The sequence below is a fragment of the Protopterus annectens genome, chromosome 3.part0, assembly GCF_019279795.1.
Source record: "Protopterus annectens isolate FY-2018-M chromosome 3.part0, PAN1.0, whole genome shotgun sequence".
In the NCBI taxonomy this organism is placed as follows: domain Eukaryota; kingdom Metazoa; phylum Chordata; order Ceratodontiformes; family Protopteridae; genus Protopterus; species Protopterus annectens.
The window spans coordinates 1,585,378,050-1,585,398,462 of NC_056731.1; the positions used below are offsets into that span (position 1 = coordinate 1,585,378,050).

Consider the following 20,413-nt stretch of genomic DNA (forward strand, 5'->3'; position numbering starts at 1 on the left):
CAGGATAGGTAGTTTGCCTCCACTAATTGGAAGTTGGCTACTCCTGTGTGGTATCTACTTCTCTGACATCAAGTTTAACTATATTCGCAGACTTTTGTAAACTAGTTGTAGTTATAGACTCTCCCAGTGCCACAGATACCTGCCAGGAAGGCCTGACAAAGAGTGATAATTAGTGCCAGAGTGATGGTCTAAAACTCAATGCCAAAAAATGCGTCATAGCCTCTTTCAGAAAGGTGGCCACCCCTGCAAATTACTGCATTGATAATATACTCCCTAAGGGCCAACCCAGAATTCAGGGATTTGGGAACACATGTAGTCGATGAATTGGCCTTTGACCACCGTTTATCTAATGTCATAAGGAAATCATTAGATGTTGTGCGACTTGTAAGCAAGGGTATGGCATCCAGGTCCAAAGCTGTCATGGTTCCATTATATCCAGCCCTTAGTAGTCCAGTCCCTGAGTACAGTGCCCATTTGGTATGTGCCTCACCAGGCATATGCAACAACTGGGACATCCGCAGAGATTCTACACAGGACATGTTGGCTACATGATGTAGACAACATGTCCTGTGCAGACCACCTCAAAGCCTTATCCTTATGCTCAGTCTCCTACGGACTGCTTAGAGGTGATCTGTGCCTGGTCTACAAAGCATCTTCTGATCCAGCCTTAATGGACCTGTTGCAGATTCTCAAAGCAAATAACATCAGAAACACTTGATCTAGGGACCTCAACTTTGCCAGCAACATAAATAATAAGTTATGTGTCTTAGACTGCCCTTCTTTGGAACAGGCTTTCCACTTATGTGAAGTAAAGTTCTTCCCTACACTTATTAAAGTGCAACCGGGATCAGTGTATACGGAATCGTACATTTACTCCTGGCCTTGCACGTGTTCAAAAGCGGGAACTTGTAACTGCTTAGCCACTTATGCTCAAGTTATATATGTCCTACACTGTGATTGTATAAAAACTGGTCACACCTACACTACTTAAACCCCAATAAGAAACCACACAGTAAACAGTGGTTTTGCAGGGAAGCAAGCCCCCTGCACATTCCTTTGCTACATACATATATTAACTGTAAAGTTGCAGAATGCTTAAGAAAGTGGGAGAACAAATGGCAGTATGTGAAACAATTGTTTCCATTTATCTGTAATTATTTAGCTTTCTGTCATGATTTCCCATTCAACAAGAAAGTTCACATGGAGAACACACCACTTCAGTGACACAGCAGCTGTGAACTAGCTTTGGGTAAAATGGGACTCAAGTAAGATGCTTCCACAGTTATCACCTTAAGAAATTATTTGTCAGGTACCCATGCAGGGGAGCCTGGGCAATGATTATCCATGTCCAGCTTAGGCTTAGTATAGCTAAGTTGTTATTGCTATAAAGTCAGCATTTTGCTTCATAAGTCTGCTGTTGCATCACAGTATTCCGTTGTATACTTTTTTGTGTACAACACAACGGCTCTCTGTACAAGTTAGTTATACTGTCACCTTATATACTTTGCACTTTTAAAAATGTATATCCGTGATATTAACTACTTTTATAACTTGTTGCTTAATACTTTTGTTAAAAATGTTTTTCTTTTACTTGTTTGTATCAATATTTTTAAGTGATTGTTTCTTTTGTATGCTAAGCTGATCTTTTGAATGCTGTTCTTGATTTTGTTTTACTGGAGCCCTCTGAAAATGGGCACTACCCAGTAGGGAACAATCCAGTTGATGAAGTCACCCAGTTAATCCATCCCATATTATGAGAGCCTTTTTTGTATGCATTTACTCCCTTTCGTTTTCTCTGAAGGGTACCTGTAAAGATAGGATAAACTTTCTTACAGAGCACCTATCATAGATAATTTCTTAATAGACAGGGAAAGTGCCAAATTAGAGACCATAAATTAAGTAATAACCAGGTCTAGCTTTTCTTTTTCTTTTATATCCGATTAATCAGGGTACATTCTCATGAGTGCATAGTGTACACTGCCCCATCTTCAAACACCTTGCAGATTATACGTACCTCAAGTAGTGAGTGAACTTTAGTATGCTTGCTGAAAGTTCATTTTGTAGTTGAGTTGAGAGCTGTAACTGCCTCAAAAATAGAGGCTAAAATGTGTCAAAACCTCCAGGTGGCGAACAAATACATATTTAAACACATAGGTTCATAAGTAAGTACTAGGCTAGCTTCCTTTGCAGGCTGTTTTAGGCCTAGTTAATTTCACTTCAGTAGTGAGAATTGAACTCTGCACCATGTGCCTGAGGTAAACTCCTTAACCATTATAGCAACCTCCAACCTATGGTTTAAGCTTAAGCTGTGAAAACTGGCTTATCCAGAGCCTCGTGTAACACAGAAAGGCTTAAACTTAATCCTGTCAGAGTCTGCTAGTCACACAGTACACGTACTTGTAATGAGAATTACGTACAGAGTCTGCATGTTAGGACTTTAGGAGAAGTCTGTAGCACACCTGTCTTTGGGTCTAAGACATATTCATGCTTGCTGCTAAGGACTACATTTAATCACAGGGTGCTACTAATTCTTAAAAACAAATTTATGTACTAATTTACTCCTTGAAGGCCGTGAGCCAAAGCGGTAGAGATTTTACTGGAATAAATCTTGGATACCCGGCCTGGTGATTTGTGTTTTGTTCTACTTTGCTTGCTGTTGTTGCTACTAATTCTTAAAACTTGTTGGATCTTAGGTTCATAGGTTTATACTAGGCTATCTGCCCTAAGGCATTATAAAGCCTGCCAAAAGTTTGTTTTTTTGGCCACCCCTATATGCAAAAAAAAAAAAAACCCGTTAGTTTTTTGTGCCTCTGTCCCCAGTGAGTGAGAGATGATGATGGGTCCTCTGTAAACCCTCCATCCTCCAGTCATTTTCTCTCTGAGAGAACTGAACAGAAGAGCCTCTGCTCTGACCTCTCATGGACACACCTCTTATTCCTGAGGATGATAAGGGAGTCCTCCAGCACGTTTATATCCGCGCCCCATTTATATCCGTAAGTTAAGGTTTAAGTCGGTTTTGGTGGATTGTTTTTTTGGATGGATTTTTTTGGTGGAGAGCATGTCCATTAATTCCGTGGACATGGCCTTGTATGTCAGGCAGCATGTCACCTCCTGGCATGCGGGGTATGCTTGAATGATGAGAGTCTGGCAGGCAGCGACAGATTTTGGAGTCCCTTTGTTTTCCTTTTTGGTTTGGTTTCTTTCTCTTGGGGTTCCTCCAATTGCTGCAGATGTCGGATGCAATGGGGCCTTGGCATACTTTCGATCATCGATCATGATAAGGATAAGAACAATGAGGGGGGGAACAATGACCTCCTATATCTTGAATCCCTTCATGATCAGGTCGGCAATGTGAGTGAAGGTCTTTTTAACAATGTGAGTGGTTGAAGAAAGGGGCCTCTCTGGGTCCCCTGTCCCTGTCTGATAACCTCCTAACTGGCTACTGGATTGCCTTTATGGTGTATCAGGGGTAGCTTGTTTTTCCAAGGGGGGTTTTCATTTGTATTTTTTTTGCTTTTTAGGCAGCGGCTCTGGCACCAGCTATTTGTTCTGCTGTCCTGTTCCGTTTTGATCTTCTTCCGAGTATCATGTGCGATGCACTTTCCACTATGGCAATTGTTAGTCAAGTCAAGCTTTGCCGCTCAAAGTCCCCTCCCAGTAATGAGTGTGCAATGTCTGAGATGCGCGAAATAGGGGGACAGGACCATTCACCCCTGTGGGGCTGAGTCTGACACGGCTTGGATAGCACGGTTCTGTGGTTTACCTGTCCCTTAAGCCAATACCAACCTTACATTTAAGCTGGTTTGTTTGCATGGGTAGGGGTTTAGTTTTTCTAGTTTTTCTACAATACCAGTAAGGGTGACTGGGTATTGTTTTAGCAGGTATCAGGTGTGATCCTGGACTGTTGGCCTTCTGGTCATCAATGGCTTGCTGACTGTTTTTAAAAAGAAGTATCACAGGTTCAAGAAGATGATCTGGGTCTTGATCAAGCTTCTGCTGTCGGGTCCAATGTCTGCAAGTCCCCCCAATATTGTTTGTTCTCCTCCTTATGATCCTCTAGTTGTTTTGCTCTACTAGACTTACCAGGGTAAAGGCGAGGCACTTGGTCCGTGGAGGCACTGCCTTTGTGGAGTGGGACCACAGTTGCCTCACGATTGCCTTGGGCTGGATTATTAAGCAGCTTATGGTTGTGGGGAGGCTGGCTGCCTTATGTGCGGGTTTAGCCGGGGACACCATCCCATCCATGTCTGCTGTAGTACTTCGCTGGGATAGTTATGGAGAGTTTTGGGCTTTTTGAGAAGTTTGGAGCTCACCACACTTTTTGAGATGTGGGATGTCTGGGAGGCTAGGGGAGGGATTGTTTTTTTGCCTTCTGGGGAGGGGGGTATGTTGGGCAATGTTTTGGGGTGCAGTGATTTTGTCATCATTTGGCAATAATTCTGGGTTCCAGTGGGAGTTTTCACCATATTTCTCTCTATATGTTGAATTTCTAACCAGTTGTCCTTTTTTTCTCTTTGTGCCTTTTCTGACTTGGCTGATTTTATTTTTTTTTTTTCCAAAATTTTTTGATTTTTACTAATTTTGATTTTATGTTTTTTGTTTTTTTGTTCAATGATGATCTTATTTTGACTTTTTTTATGGATTTTTGTTCTATCTAATGTGTGGTTGGTATTCTCCTTTTCATTTAAGTTTAGCTCTGAAGCTTCCAGACAGTTCTCCACCAGTTCATTTTTGCCTCTGCCACGTAGACCTTATCCTGAAGTAGTGTTGTGTAGAGTTCCTAATTTGATGCCTGATACAGTCTCGCTATGGCCATCTGGCTGACAGACATAAAGCCATGCCTTTAGTGCTTGAGAGAAGAAAGTGTGAAGCACAGGCATAAGTGCCAGTATTTGAAAGCTGCATGAAGGAGAAGCTACTGGCCTACTTCACCAGTTTTATAATGGCAGGATTTGACACTGCCTTGCATAGAGATCTATGGTACTGCTTCTCACACAGTCTCTGACTTGTGCTAAGGCACCATCTGAAGGTGATGAAAACTGAGGGCAGTTATTGGTCATGTTCCCGTGTAAGTACATCTGTCTTCTCACTGGGTTCCCAGTCAGCATGTGTAGCATCCTGTTCCTAAACTAACAGTAAATTGAATTCATAACTCTCCTCCTCTTAGGGACATGCTAAGCAACCCTCCCTGGAATGCAAGTGGTGTAGGTGCTTCCCAGCTTTAGGTTGAATGGCTGGAGTACAAAGCAGAAGTGTCAAAGGATTGAAAGCGACCATGGTATCCTTGTACAAGAAGGGAGAAGAAAACCATCCAGGGACTAACAGTCCTGTTCACCTAATATCAGATGGCAAGGAATGTCATGGGGAAGAATCAAGGATTGGTAGTAGAGGACAGCAGTCTCCCCCATGGACACATGGCCAGAAGGAGCTGCCAGTCAAGGCTGATTTAGTTTTAGAACTTGGTTACAGATAAACTCGACCAGTACATGTCTGCCATGACTTCAAGGTCTTTAATGCTGTGCCACACAGGAAGCTGATAGGAAGAGCAGAAGGGTTAGGGGTAGGGACAAGACTAAGGAAGTGAGGAGTTTTCATGGTTGAAGAATAGGATTTGGGATAGGTGAGACAGACAGTGTTGGGAATTAGCAAAGTGACTAGTGGAGTACTTCAGGCATCCGTCCTTTGTCCAGAAATGTTTAGTGTTTGCTTCAGACATACTTGAAGGTACAGAAAACAGAGTCATGTTTTTGCAGATAATGTAAAGATAGGTGCAGCAATGATAGATGGGAAGAAGAGTCTAGTGAAGGATTTAGAAGGCCTGAACAACTGAGCAGAAAAGTAACAGAATGAGGTTCAATGCAAATCTTTGCCCTTAGGCCTAAGTGACCCTAGTATCAGCTGGTGAGAGAGGTACTGAATGCAACAGACAATGGAAAGCGTCTGCAAAGTGTTGATAATACTTAGACTAGATCATAGGGGCTGAGTGGGAGGAAAGGGGCAGCAGCAAACAGAATGCAGGGGTGTAACCTCAGGGGAGTAGAAGCAAAGATATAACGCTTTAAAGTCTGTAAGACCTCAGTTAGACAACTGTTTCAGTGCTGCATGCAGTTGTAAAAAGTATATAAGGAGAAGGACATCTGGTTGTTGGGAAAAGTCCATGTGAAAGCTGCCAAAACATCCTTAGAATGAAAGGGAAGGAATATGACCGAGGTGTATGGAAGCTAAAGCTGTTCCCCCTTGAGACCCTAAGAGACAAGGGAGGTAATATACTGATGCAGAAGATGATGTAAGGGAGATGTGAAGTGATCATTTTGGACTGAAAGGAAGAGGTGGAAGGAGGAGACACTGACAGCAGCTTGTAGAGACCAGCGATTCCCTAGATCTGGAAGAGTCAGTGGACCTGGAGGCCATCATCTCCAAAGTGTATGAAGATTTTGAGATCTTCCTTTCCTAAAACTCTCCAGTGGATGAAACTTCCTTTGGAGAAAGATTAAGGTTAATGAAGTTTGTTGCAGACTGCATAGGGTTCCCATCCAACCTGCTACCAAAAATACCTGGATAAATATCTAGGAAAAGGGGAGGAAGAGCCCTAGGTCATTCTATAGATCCTGTTAGTAAGGATGATATTTATGTAGCCTAGCTACTGGTCGGTCCATTCCAAAGCTAATAAAGGCTGTCAGGTGAATTTGCACTAAATATGTTCTTCCCATGGCACGGGAGATGTTTGTGCACCCTCCTTCCCATCCCCACTGAATCCACTTGTCATTACAACTGTCAGAGAAGAAAAACCAAAGCCAATTCTGGTTCTGTAGTCCTGACACTATATAAAGGGGACCCTTTTGTGTCTAACTTAGGGAGGGGATTCCCTCATGGGCTGGGAGACAGCTGACTTCACCTCATGACCTAACTTCTGTTTTAGACCCACTGATCCCACTGTAACTTCTTGCTGATGTATTAGACATAAGAGTAGCATGAAACTTTGTCATGTGGACTTATAAGGACTGCCATTTGCATGAGCATTACCCAATACAGGCCTGGTCAATCTGTTTACATATCATGACCTTATTCAGGTGCAGGTTTCATTTAGACCTGTTATTCCATAGTCTGCTGCATGTATTGTGGTTTTGACTGTCTTGATCGTATGGAGGGCAAAACTGAGACTAAGCACTGTCCATAACTGAGACTAAGCACTGTCCATAAAGCAGTTGTGTAGTGGAGTGCTGCATTTCCACATGGATTTGAAAGTTCTCTGTTCTAAATGAGATTTGAAATTCATGGTTGTCAGGCTTACTTTTTCTTCATCCAGACCATCTGATTCACTGACCGTGAAGATGATATCTTGTAAGACATAGGTGTATTGTTCTAAAAGTGGTTTCTTAATTTTCCTGACCCAGTTCATTTATCTGCCTGCATTCTTTGCTGAGGTAAAATACGACCAGAGGGAGCCTTTTGTACTATGGACAAGCCACTTAAGTTTTGCTTGAGGCAGATGCATGAGTTTAGGAAGGCAAGGACATCTGTTCATCTCTCTTTTAGAAAGGAAGAACTGGTCCTTTCCAGATGGAGTACCACCTGCATTATCTTTTTTTTTTTTTTTTGTTCTCTCTTGTGCCTGAAATTCATTAAGCCCTGTTCTACAGATCTTGAAATCATTGAGAGCTGAACAGAGAGGGATCATTGTCCAGACAATGATGAAGGTTGTTTGGTCCCCATTCCTGTCCACCTGTTTCTTTTATCCACTCCTTTGATGAGACCGATTTTACCTCAGGGGCCTGATCATCTGGCTTCCCCTTCTAAAAACCAAAACATCCATATTAAAGGGCAGACCCTGAATGATACCAAGATAGGAGACAGCACAACAGCTCTTCACTTGTAAATGCCTACTTCCATTCTGTGGAAAAGGCAGGGATTTTATCTTTAGCCTGGCAACTCTCTCTAGTAGCTGTGATGACATTGCAACACCCATAATATTACTTGAGGGGTATGTGCACATTCTTTTGTGTGCCTTTTTTTGACAAAATTGTTATTGTATGATATATAGCTTAGTGGGTGTAGACTTCACTGGCTCTACACATTACATGCTCTCTCTTTTGTGTCTCGTAAGAGCTGGCCATGTAATTGTTTCAACTGTCTCTCTCCCCCTTGGTAGAGAGAGCCCTTATTAACAGCCTGCCCTCACCTGTCCATTGCTTGGACTACAAGTCAAGCCATGGTCAGCTAAGGTTGTAGTCTGGATCTTGTGCGTTTGTGCTATGGAGCCAGGCTAACTACTTACTCTGTTTGCCATCTGGTGGCTTACCACTTGTTTGGAAAATCCTGCTGCTAAAACAGTCTCCATTAAAGGTGTGCCCACTACTGTTGCTTGCTTCAGGAATGTACACATTGCAGATGTCTGTGCTATGGCCTCTTGCTCTACATGTCAGTGTCACCAAGCATTATGTTGTTTACCATGACTTGAGTCCGGTCTCCTTTGTCATTTTTCTACTCTGGGAATTGTCCATCTAATCCTTAGCCTTTTGTTTGCCCTCTGGTTCCTTTTTTGTGGTAGATGTGCTGCTTGGGATTCTTTTTCCCAGTAGATGCATCAAGAAAAGCCTAGGTGTTAGATGTGATGTATGCTTTCTTATGTTAGTTGGTTTCTGAGGACATCCTATTTGATGGCTTCCAGCTACCCTTACTTTCCATTTGTGCTTTAACAGCCCCCTCTTTCTGGCCTCAGTTAAGTTGGGCAAAAACATATGTGTATATTACTTGTAAACATCATAGCTTTGTTGTTTGTCCATTGTTTTTTCTTGATTGGCAACAAATATTCTTGTTTGATGATTAAGGATGTTCATTATTGATTATCATTGTGTTTGCTTGGTTGGGAATGAAATGGGTTGGGGCTAGGTTGGTCCTTAACAGTACTTTGTGTTGTTCTTTGCACATCCTTGACATTTTGAGTATCTGACACAAAAAATGCCAAATTGTAACAGGAGAAAGGATGAATTCAGCTGTAGACCCACTAAAAAGGAACTTGCATTAATAATATAAGACAGTAATAAATGCATTTTTTGTCAGAATTGAGCAGCGAATCAGTTTGTCTCCTAACAAAACGTGTACAGTTCTTGTAACACTTTCTTGGTGGTCGTTTACTGTGGTGGTCAGCAAGATAAAGCTGATGTTCTGCTGCTTTTTATAGGTGGGCACAGACCAGGGTGAGCTTTTGGTTGAAAGTATGGTGATTTAGCACTTGTGTTCTGTTAAAATTGCAGTGTCGAATTGTCCACTACAAAGCTGATCCAGAAAATCTTGTTAATGTCATGTTTGTGTTGGCGTAGTAAAGAATTAGTGAGACATATTTATATGTCAAATGCATATTCATCAATTGTTTTGATGCCTAGGAGCCTAATAGGTCCTTCCCCTTGTCTGTCTGGATTGCAGTAAGGCTGTAGGCAAGGTTCTGTCTACAGAGGCTCTCAACTATAGAGTTTTCCTCTAATATCTTCATAGTTGTTGATGTCATAATGGAACATGCTGAAAAACAAGCAAGATAAATTGCATAGTTATGGATTTGTTTTGCGGTGCCAAAATGTTATAGACTGATAGTATACTGTAATTATAAGGTACTGAAACTTTTCCCTTTTTTTCTCCTTAGACATTTTCTGAATGTGACGATAATTCCAGCAATGAGTTTAGCACAGGTGAGGTGCAAAGTAGTTCATTGATCACTCCTGTGACATATTTGTCTCCTTCGTTTTCATCTTTATGTATGTAGATGAAGAGCTAAATCCATTACCAGAAAAAAAAATTCCAATGTTCTTTTGCGATTGCACCTCAGCATTGTGGTGTTGTGTGCAGATTGTTTTATAATGCTCAATCTAAAGACTGCCCAGGTCATTGTCAGTATACATTTTAGAAAGAAGTGTCACAATTTGCCCCACATTTTAGTGTATTAGGAAAACATTTTATTTTTTGGCCATTCAGAAAACTGCATTCCAAGAACAGTCTCCATTTTAAGCAAAGCAACTGTTTTGAAATGTGTATCAAGTTATAATAATAATTTCAGTTTGTTATTATTAGGCTTGACAAGTTTGCTTAAAGTCATTGGTATTCACCTGCAAAGTTGTGAAATCAGTGTATTGAAGCTGACAGAAATGGTAAATGAACACTAAAATATCACATTTTGTTAAGTGTTATAATTTGATTCGGATTTGGATGTGGTATGAAACTTGAATTTACTGTACAGACAAGCAATTCATTAAGAGCTACAAGACAGACCCAGCCAAGTTAGTCTTTGCTCTGTAATACATTGAACCTCCTGTAGTGGAGGCCCGTGGAATATATGCAATTATACAATGACCCCCCCCATTAATATTCAACAACGTGCACGCTGATTGGTCAGCGTGCACGTTGTAAATCAGAGTCATAGTAATGGAAAAAGGTCCGGTCTCCCGGACTTTTTCCACTACTAGAACTCTTTTTTTACAGCAATGGAGACCGCAAGATCTCCGTTGCTTCACACTGTATCGCTATGTTAAATGAGTTTAACATAGCGGGACAGCTTTAAAAAAAGCAACAGAGATTCTCTGTTGCTTTTTTAAAACTGTCTCGCTGTGTTAAATTCCTTTAACATAGCGAGACTGTTTGTAAAAAGCAACGGAGATCTTGCTTTCTCCGTTGCTTTTTTCAAAACTGTCTCGATATGTGAAATGGGTTTAACATAGCGAGACAGTTTTAAAAAAGCAACGGAGATTCTCCGTCGCTTTTTTTAAAGCGGTCTTGCTATGTTAAACCCATTTAACATAGCAAAACAGTTTGTAAAAAGCAACGGAGATCTTGCTTTCTCCGTTGCTTTTTCCCACAGCTCTGATGTACTGCATAGGCATACGCATGTGCAGTACATCAGAACTGCCGCAGAATACCAGACAGCTGTGGAAGGGCAGCAAGAAGGCATTATACAATGCCATTATTTAAGAAAATTAATTATTTTTTTCTTAAATAATGTCATTGTATAATAGCAGTAACCCACGCCTGGGTGTGGGTAATGCTGGATTTACCCACGGTTGGTTTTGTTTGGCCACTCATGCTTCAGCCTCGTGACCAAACCACACCAACCATGGGTAAATCCAGGATTACCCATACCCAGGCGTAGGTTATTGCTATAGTAATCCTCTTAAGAGCTTCCCAGTGTTATACAGCTACATGCTTCTAAATGTCCATGATGTTTTAGGTTCTTGTGATTACGTTCAAACTAAAAAAAACAAACACCACTAGTTGTAGATATGCCATGTTTAAGCCTTTTTCTGAACTTGTCGGTGCAGCCTAAGTGGATTGTTTGGCTATCATTTGGTTTGGATGATGTTTGGGATATGTTGATGGCACTCTTCAATATTTTATTTAAAAAAAAAACAGTTGTGATACAGTGCAGTGCAGAAAAAAAGGTTGCAGATTACTTCATGAAACAGATGGTCTGACCCATTATCATGATGCAGCCCGCAGCATCAGCCCACAGAGTCGAAAGAGATAAGAGTGATCAAGAAATTAAAGGCCATTGTTAGGAAGCAAGCTGTCTGCTCAATATCTGAGTTGTTTGGTTCTGCTACATACCTGTAATCAACTGCATTACTAGCTGAGTTAAGTACAAACTTACAGTGTTAAAGATTGTACTGCATTTTATTTTTTTTTGCCTATTTAATTGTTTCATTGAATATTGTTGTCTCTCTCTGTGTCTGCAGTTAGTTTCTCTCCCGCCCCCCCTGTTCTTGTTCTGGTATTAATCTTGGTGGCTTTGGAATTGCCCGCCCCTCCTGTAAATTTGTGTCTGAACACTCCTCCTGTGTCTATCTCATTTGCTCACTCAACCGAGTACAGTGAGATCATACCGTGACTTCAGACACTCCTACCCAGTCCCATCTGTTAAGCTGTATCCCAGCTCTATTCCAGTCTAGTATCACTAGCTCATTCTACCTAATACAGAGAGAACATTTGTGAAGGGCAAGCCAAAAGTCCTTAATTTTGAATTATCGTCTGTTTCTCCTTTCTTCCTTCCCACTTTCCAAAAAAAAAAAATTCTAAGCTTGTTTCCTGGCTTTCCTGTAACTAGTCTAGTCCAGGTACAGATTTGCTGTAACCAGGACTGTTTTTAAGCTTCTGAGCCCCCAAAGCCTTTCTTTGTTGGAGGGAAGCCTTCTAGCTTATCAGTGGTAGTGGTAAGCACTAGGTAGCCTATCTACCACAAGAGTGGTTTCTGGCCCAGAAATTGTTTGGCAGTTTTTCCACCTCTTTCAACTTTCTGGTTTAAAAGCCTGTGTTTGCACTTGTTTCCCACCTTTCCTGTAACTAGTCTAGTCCAGATACAGATTTGCTGTATCCAGGACTGTTTGTAAGTTTCTGAGTCCCCCCCCCCCAAGCCTTTCTGTGTTGGAGGGAAGCCTTCTAGCTTATCAGTGGGAGTGGTAAGCACTAGGTAGCCTATCTACCACAAGATCCAGGTACAGATTCTTAGTTTTAGCACTTGAATTTGCTTATTCGTGCTCAGCACTTGTTCAGAACTTGTTGTTAGCACTAAATAAGCTACAAATTTCCTCACTTGCTTAGAGAAGAAACAGCTCTTATACTCATTTTCCTCACTTGTGTAGAGGAAAGTAGTTCTTTATTCAGGCATGTCCAAGGGTCAGCTCCCAGTGTTCTCTCCTGTCTATGAATCTGGGTATCTTGGGGCAATGTAGCAACTGCCTCATGTACACAGACAACCCTCTCCTTCTACCACCCAACACCACAACCTGTGAGAGATGCACTTATCTAGCCAAACTGGAGGTAACGCTCACTCCAACCAAGACTGAACTTGACAGTTATGAGGAGAAGGTAAACACTTGCAACACACCACACTCATCACATAGTCCCACTAAACCTACACCACCAAAATCCACACACAGAAACACAAAAACATTTGCAGAGGCTCTCAATAATAATCTGCTCAAGCAACAGAGACCTCCAAAGTAGAAACTCAAGCAACCTCCACCCCCCCAACACAACCAAAATGACTCATAGCCTACAGACTCAATGTGCCAATAAACCACAGCCCTTAAGGCAAAACAAAGTACCCAACACACTAGTCATAGGTGACTCTATAGTCAGACACAGTGATGTCCCACTCACAACGCTAAACAAGGAGAATGTTACTGTCAGCTGCCTGTTGGGTGCCAGGATCCGCCACATAACCCATGCACTCAGGTCACTCCACAACAAGTACAAATATGACTGTCATTGTCCATATTGGTGTGAACGACCTGAGACGTACCTCCCTGGACTACATGAAAAGAGACATGGAAGAGCTCTCCAAGAGACATGGAAGAGCTCTCCAATCTTGTAGCCCAGGCAGGTATGAACCTAGCCTTGAGTAGCATCCTGCCATCGCCCAGAATGATACTGCAGTACAAGGACAAAATGATTGACTTCAACAGTTGGCTAAGCATCTGCTGTCATTCTAAGGGAATCCAATATCTGTCTGCCTGGGACGACATGGTCAACAGTCCACGATGCTTTGCCAGAGATGGCCTGCACCTGTCACCCCTGGGATTCCGGATACTGGCTAAGAGTCTTTCCGCCCCTATAGTGCCTTTTTTAGGAAAGGTTCAATTGAGAAATTCAACACCATAACAGGAACAGACAAGCAAAAACTGAGGGTAATGCTACTCAATGCTAGAAGTCTAAGTCTCAAAATGCACTCACTCGAGGCACTCCTTAAAATGGAGAGCATCGATATCTGTGCAGTGACTGAGACCTGGTTTAAGGCTCTAGAGAGCACCCCTGCATTACCAGACTATAACTCATACCACACTATTCAGCCATCTAACCTGGACCTGAATACCAAAGGTGGAGGTGCGTCCATATTCATTAAGGATATCCACACCTCCAGGCTGGTTGCGCAGCATAATGCATCCAAGGTTATCCAAGTGCAACTAACTCTGGGCAAAACTGGAATCCAAATTGTAGCTTGCTACTGATCCCCCATCATGCCCCAGGATTCCCACTCCTCATTTCTTGATATACTGGAAAATATTAGGGTTCAACCAAACACCCTAATAATGGGCGATTTCAACTATCCCACCATTTACTGGGAAAACTACTCGTGTATCAACTCCTTCACTCAACGCTTTCTGGAATTCATAAATTCCAATGCCCTGGATCAACTTATCCACACCCCTACCAGGGGAACAATATCCTAGACCTAGTCATTACCAACATGAGTGACCGGTGTTCCACACCTGAGGACAGCTCCTCATTGGTCAGATCTGACCATAAGCTAATCACCCTAGATATCTGCATCCCGCCCACACCCACCATTAAGGAAACCACGGTAAAAAATTTCTCCAAAGCCAGCTTCATGCTTCTTAAGACAGAAGTGACAAACTTCATGGCACCCATGCAGATGGGGACAATACAGTTATGACTGCTGAATCCTACACAAATGCACTCTATAAGCACTTACTCGAGTGCTGCATAGATTGTGCTATCCCAAACAGAGCCAAGACTCTAGCCTCCAAAAAAAGGAAGCCAATCTGGTTGGTCCCCTGCCATAAACAAACTCTACAACAGAAGGAAGAAACTGTTGCAAAGGAGAGTAAAATCCCATGAGTGGAGAAGCTCCCTGGTCAGCCTCAGTAAGAAGCTGAGATCCCTTATAAGATCCTCCAAAGCTAGCTATGAAAACAAAATTGCCACTGATTCTAAAGGCAACCACAAAGCATTCTATAGTTATTCTGTCCAAGCAAGCACCCAAATAAGAGATGGAACGCTGAGGAGCGATATATGTGAACCAAAAAGGACTTTATTAACGCTGTCACTACAAATCTGCGTTTTCGTATAACACACTTCATCAGATAAAATTCAAATACTGCAAATACTGTTTAAATACCATGACGAACATCAAATAACTGATCTCATTGGATATCCAGTATTTAAAATTTAAAATGATACTATCATTTAAAACTTGTCAAGGATATAAATAAATAGAACATCTATAATAATACCCTAGATTCTTCTATAAAACAATATAAATACATGTGTATAATGGAATATATTAATAGCGGACTTCTATTAATAAAATTTTTTAAAAAAATGTGATAAAAAGTACTTGTACATATATAAATTCATATTGAAGGAAAATCTAAGTCCACCTATGCCCTCTAGTAGTGCATGTTAAAATAACATAAATAATTATTATTACTACAATTTAGCTGATCTAAGTTTTAATACAGGCATAATAGGCAACATTTCATTTAAACCAGGATTCCTGGAATACAGGGAACTGTTTTGGCAAATTACACTGGAGGCCAACAGGAATCCCGGTTTAAATGAAATGTTGTCTATTATGCCTGTATTAAAACTTAGATCAGCTAGATTGTAGTAATAATAATTATTTGTTACTTTAACATGCACCACTAGAGGGCATAGGTGGACTTAGATTTTCCTTCAATATGAATTTATATATGTACAAGTATTTTTTATCACATTTTTTAAAAAATTTTTTTATTAATAGAAGTCTGCTATTAATATATTCCATTATACACATGTATTTATATTGTTTTATAGAATAATTTAGGGTATTATTATAGATGTTCTATTTATTTATATCCTTGACAAGTTTTAAATGATAGTATCATTTTAAATTTTAAATACTGGATATCCAATGAGATCAGTTATTTGATGTTTGTCATGGTATTTAAACAGTATTTGCAGTATTTGAATTTTATTTGTAGTGACAGCGTTAAAGTCCTTTTTGGTTCACATATATCGCTCCTCAGCATTCCAGCTCTTATTTGGGTGCTTACTTGGACAGAATCGTTTCTTTGGTTTTGTGTTTGCCATATCATGTCTTTACTCATTGTATAGTTATGTCAAGAATCTTAATGGCAACACCCAGATCTGCTCTGAGTTACAGCACAATGGCATGAAAATTACAGAACCAACTGATATTGCCAACATCCTGACAGATAGGTTTAGTGCTAACTTTACCCCCCTCTCACCCCCTAAAGGGCCCATATCTATACAGGAAGAATGCATAGTCCCTGTAATCACAACTGTGCAGGTAAAAGCTGCACTCTAAAACCCAAACCACAGCATCCATGGGAACGGACAATATCCCAAGCTGAGTTTTACACGAACTTCAGAACGAACTGGCTCCCCACCTAACCACCATGTTCAATCATAGTTTCACGTCAGGCTTTGTGCCCCACTGAATGGCGCACAGCAACAGTTATCCCACTCCACAAAGGGAGAGCCACCACTGATCCTTGGAACTATCGCCCTATTAGCCTGACGAGCCTGGTCTGCAAGGCCATGGAACATATCATCATGGAACTCATAAACAAAGACATTGGTAACCTCCAATCTCTGGACCCCACCCAGTTAGGGTTTGTGAAAGGCAGATCATGCCTTCTGAACCCGATCGACTTCTTTGACGCAGTCACCAAAGCTGTAGATGAGGGTAAGGTGGTTCACACAGCCTATCTTGACCTCGCCAAGGCTTTCGACACCATTCCCCATTCAGGAATTATAGCTAAACTCACTAAACTAGGTATAAATCCCTATGTCACAAGATGGGTTGCCAACTGTCTCATTGACAGAACTCACACTGTAAAAGTTACAGACTCCAAATCTGACTTCAAACCAGTGACAAGTGGAGTACCACATGGTTCAATCCTGGGACTTCTCCTGTTTGGTATCTACTTCTCTGAAGTACAGGCTAACACAGAAGGTCTCTGGCTAACGAAGTTCGCAGATGACTGCAATCTAGGAGCCATAGTCGAGTCCCTAAATGATGTGGGCATCCTACAGAAAGGCCTCACTGAGACATATGCCTGGTGTCAGAGGCATGGCCTCAAGCTCATTGTCAAAAAGTGCATTGTCATCCCCTTTGGTAAAAACTCTATACCCATGAACTACCACATGAATGGCAGTCTACTTAATGCCGAATTTGTGATGAGACCTTGTGACCCAGGTGGACAGTAGTCTCTCCTTTGATAATCACATCGCCACAGTAGTCAGGAAATCCTTCTATGTGGCACACCTCATCACAAAGGAGTTCTCATCCAGGAAAAAAGAGGTCATTGTTCCCCTCTACTCGGCACTCATTAGACCCATTATAGAGTACAACGCCCCTTTTGGAATGTACCTCATAAGACATCTGCAGCAGTTGGAAAGGCCACAGAAGTACCTCACAAAGAGGATTACTGGCCTCAAACAGATGCCCTACACTGACCATCTCAAAAAACTCCAGCTTTACTCTGTAGCATATCGCCTACTCCGAGGAGATCTCATCCTAACATATAAAGCTATGTTAAACCCAGAGCTGTTGGACATGCTCCACCTAAAGAAATCCCAATCCCTCTGAGCTATACGCTGTAGGAATCTAAACCTTGTCACCATAATAAACAGGACACGCTGGAGGGATAGATTCCTGTCCCAGAGACTTCCTATACTCTGGAACAAGCTACCCATCTATGTCAAGCAAAGTTCCTCATTAGCACTCTTGAAGAAAAATCTTGATAAGTGGATGGGAAATAGGAAATACACCCCGGGGATCACTTCTGTAGTTGTGCTCGACAGGGGCACAGGAAATTAACTTTCTTGGGTGGTGTAAGCCAGGGAACCTTGTTGGCTAGGCTTACTTAGGCCCTTGGGCCGATAGACTTGTACCTACCTATGAACCTATGATTTCCTCTCCTTTTCTAAGGGCAGGACCATAGAAACTCTACCAAAAATGTCTGTATTCTGAACCATCAAAAGAAATCCCTTCTGGGTCTGAGGATCTTCTTGATTGGATGAATGAAAACACATTAATTGTGAATAAAGAAACTTAACTATATTGTTGGGTTTCCTAGAGTGTTCTGTTTTTTGTGGATTTCTTTTGACAGTACTGTAAAAGTCAAACCCAATTCGAGTGAACAGGAGCAGCAGAAAAAAAAACTTCCCTGGCCATTTAAAACAGGATTGTACCAGCTCTTTAGAAGTCTAACCCTCCATGTGTGCTCCCTTCCAGTTTACTAAAAAAAGTTTGGCCAAAGGTTTAAGATAGAATTTTGGTTGCCACTTCTCCCAGCCAGTGGCTAAGGGATCCAGAGAGTGTTTATCAGACCCTTTCATTTTAGCATTTTATCCACTATTAGCATCATCACTTTCTCATTCTTTAGTTCCTTTTCCACAACGCCAGTTACAAAGCACCAGTAACAGCAATACAGATTTTTATGGCCCAGGCATCACAATTCATAGATTCATAGGCAAGTACAAGGCTAGTTGCCTTTATGGGGCATTTTAAGCCTAACCAATTTCTTTCAAAGGTGAAAATCTATCCCTGTTTCTTGAGTCTGTAAGGTAAGCACCTCAACTATTAAGCCAACCCCAGACTCCTAAAGAGTTGTTCATTCCCACACCGGGAGTTGAACCCAGACTGGCTGGATGAAAACCAAGAAACTTAAAACTTTAGGCCATATGGGACATCCCAGTTTATAAGTAGCTGCCATTGTGGACTATTTTAAGCCTAGCCAATTACCATCAGAGTTGAAAAATCAAACCTTGTGTACCCTGTGTCTATGAGATAAACACCCTAACCATTTTGCCAACCCAAACATTGGATCATAAGGAATTACATGCATTTGAAATTTCTAGCTGATCTTCTAAACTTGTTGTGTTGCTTTTGGATGACATTAGCAGGACTCGAACTTACACTCTGTTGATCCAAAGTCAGACACTTTATCCACTGGGCCACATGGCCAACTATAAGTAGGTATGTGTTACGCTAGCTGCCTTTGTGGGCTATGTTAAGTTTAGCCAAATTACCTTTCAAAAGTGAGAATCAAACCCTGTACTTTGTGAGGTAAATACCTGAGCCATTATACTAACCCATGTACCAAAAGATTCACAAAATTCCTTGGTTGGGAATACCACTAGGCCACCAGAGTTCACTCTAAGTTATCATTTAACTGGATTCAAACCTTGCATCACCTGTTTTCTTTTGCTAAACTCGCATCACTTTCACCTTGTGCCACAGAGAAAGTTCTTGAGATCAGCTGAGTAGGTGCTGTTGATGCTGCAAATCAGGAATAGACAATTGATCTCCATGGCACCATATTCACTCTTGGTACATAATCCAGTGGTGTATGGATCATACGTACTGTATTTAGCAATGCCAGTAGAAGAATGTCCAGCACCTTTACCAGAGACACTGTTCTTATTTGCAGTGATTTTCCCAGCAGTGATCTCTTCTCTACTGAGTAAGCCAGGTCTGACACCCTTGAGATTGGTTGACTCCATTTGCTTCTTGCCACCATTTTCAACACCAGTTATCCTGAAACAGATGCCAGTGCAAAACTTGGCAGCTCAACAATATTCCCTACTGGTACCCTTGGGACCACCTTGGGCAGCATCAACTATATACCAGCTGAAACAGGTTCTGCAATGTACTGCATTTGTCTAACAAAACTGCAGAAGACCCTGTGCAGAGTGAGGCACCCAAGAGACAGTTTTCCTCATCAGAATCCATAGACTTCTTCCTAGAAACACCTAGGAAGGCCAGTCATAAAACAAGCACATCTGCAGAATGTATAGTTACATACGTGAATAAAGATTAAGGGCCTTGTTCTCATAGTCACCACCAGAAATAGTAGATTTAGAGAAGTTCTACATATACTGCAGCAGAAAGGAGGGTGGCCAACATTTCCCAACTGTTTCTTCCTAAATGTTTTTGTATACTGGTCTGTTTTTCTCACAGTTCTTCCAGGTGATCATCTCTTTGGTGGGCATTTTGAATGATGCCACCAAATTGACTTTTAATCCCAGTGCTACATAATGCAGACATGATTTTTTACTTGCCCAGAATTGTGTCATATTGTCAGAGATTCCTAAATTGGACTTGATTGCTTCTGGAGGAACTACAAAATGTGCAAAACTCCCACATGGAAGAGTTCAATTCTCTATCCATGACAGAGAGTCCAGGATGATGGACAGATTTAGAAAGTGCATGCTCATGTCTAGTATTCTTTCTCTAATGGTTTTGAACTACCTAGCTTAACTGATGTATTTTCAGAGAGAGGTATCTGATGAAATAAGCCATGTAGTGGTAGAAATACCAAATGGGCGTGTGAAACAAAAAAAAACTGTAGGCCTAGGACCCAACCTCCACCAAGTGATGAATCACACTGTCCACATAATATTAAGTGTATCTGAGAATTTAGCCAAGACCACAGGGAGTACTGTAGCCATGGACTGGCATGGATCACAGATTTCATAGAGGAAATCAAGCTGTCAGTTTTGGATTCCCCACGTATGCATCATTCAGTTTTAGTGGTGATTTGAAACAGTACCTTACAGATATGAAAAAGAAGGTAAGATCCTCATAGTTGTAGGTGTACAATTCCTGCCTCGTCAATAT

At 41.4% G+C, this 20,413-nt stretch overlaps 1 protein-coding gene across 1 annotated transcript in view; it reads left to right on the plus strand.

Annotated features, from left to right (window-relative positions):
• PTDSS1 (phosphatidylserine synthase 1) overlaps positions 1 to 20,413 on the plus strand; it is an 811,205-nt gene that overhangs the window by 723,788 nt on the left and 67,004 nt on the right. Inside the window, exon 12 of the mRNA XM_044065621.1 lies at positions 9,638 to 9,683. Within this exon, the coding sequence (XP_043921556.1) occupies positions 9,638 to 9,683 (46 nt within the window). The remainder of the gene's footprint in view (positions 1 to 9,637; positions 9,684 to 20,413) is intronic.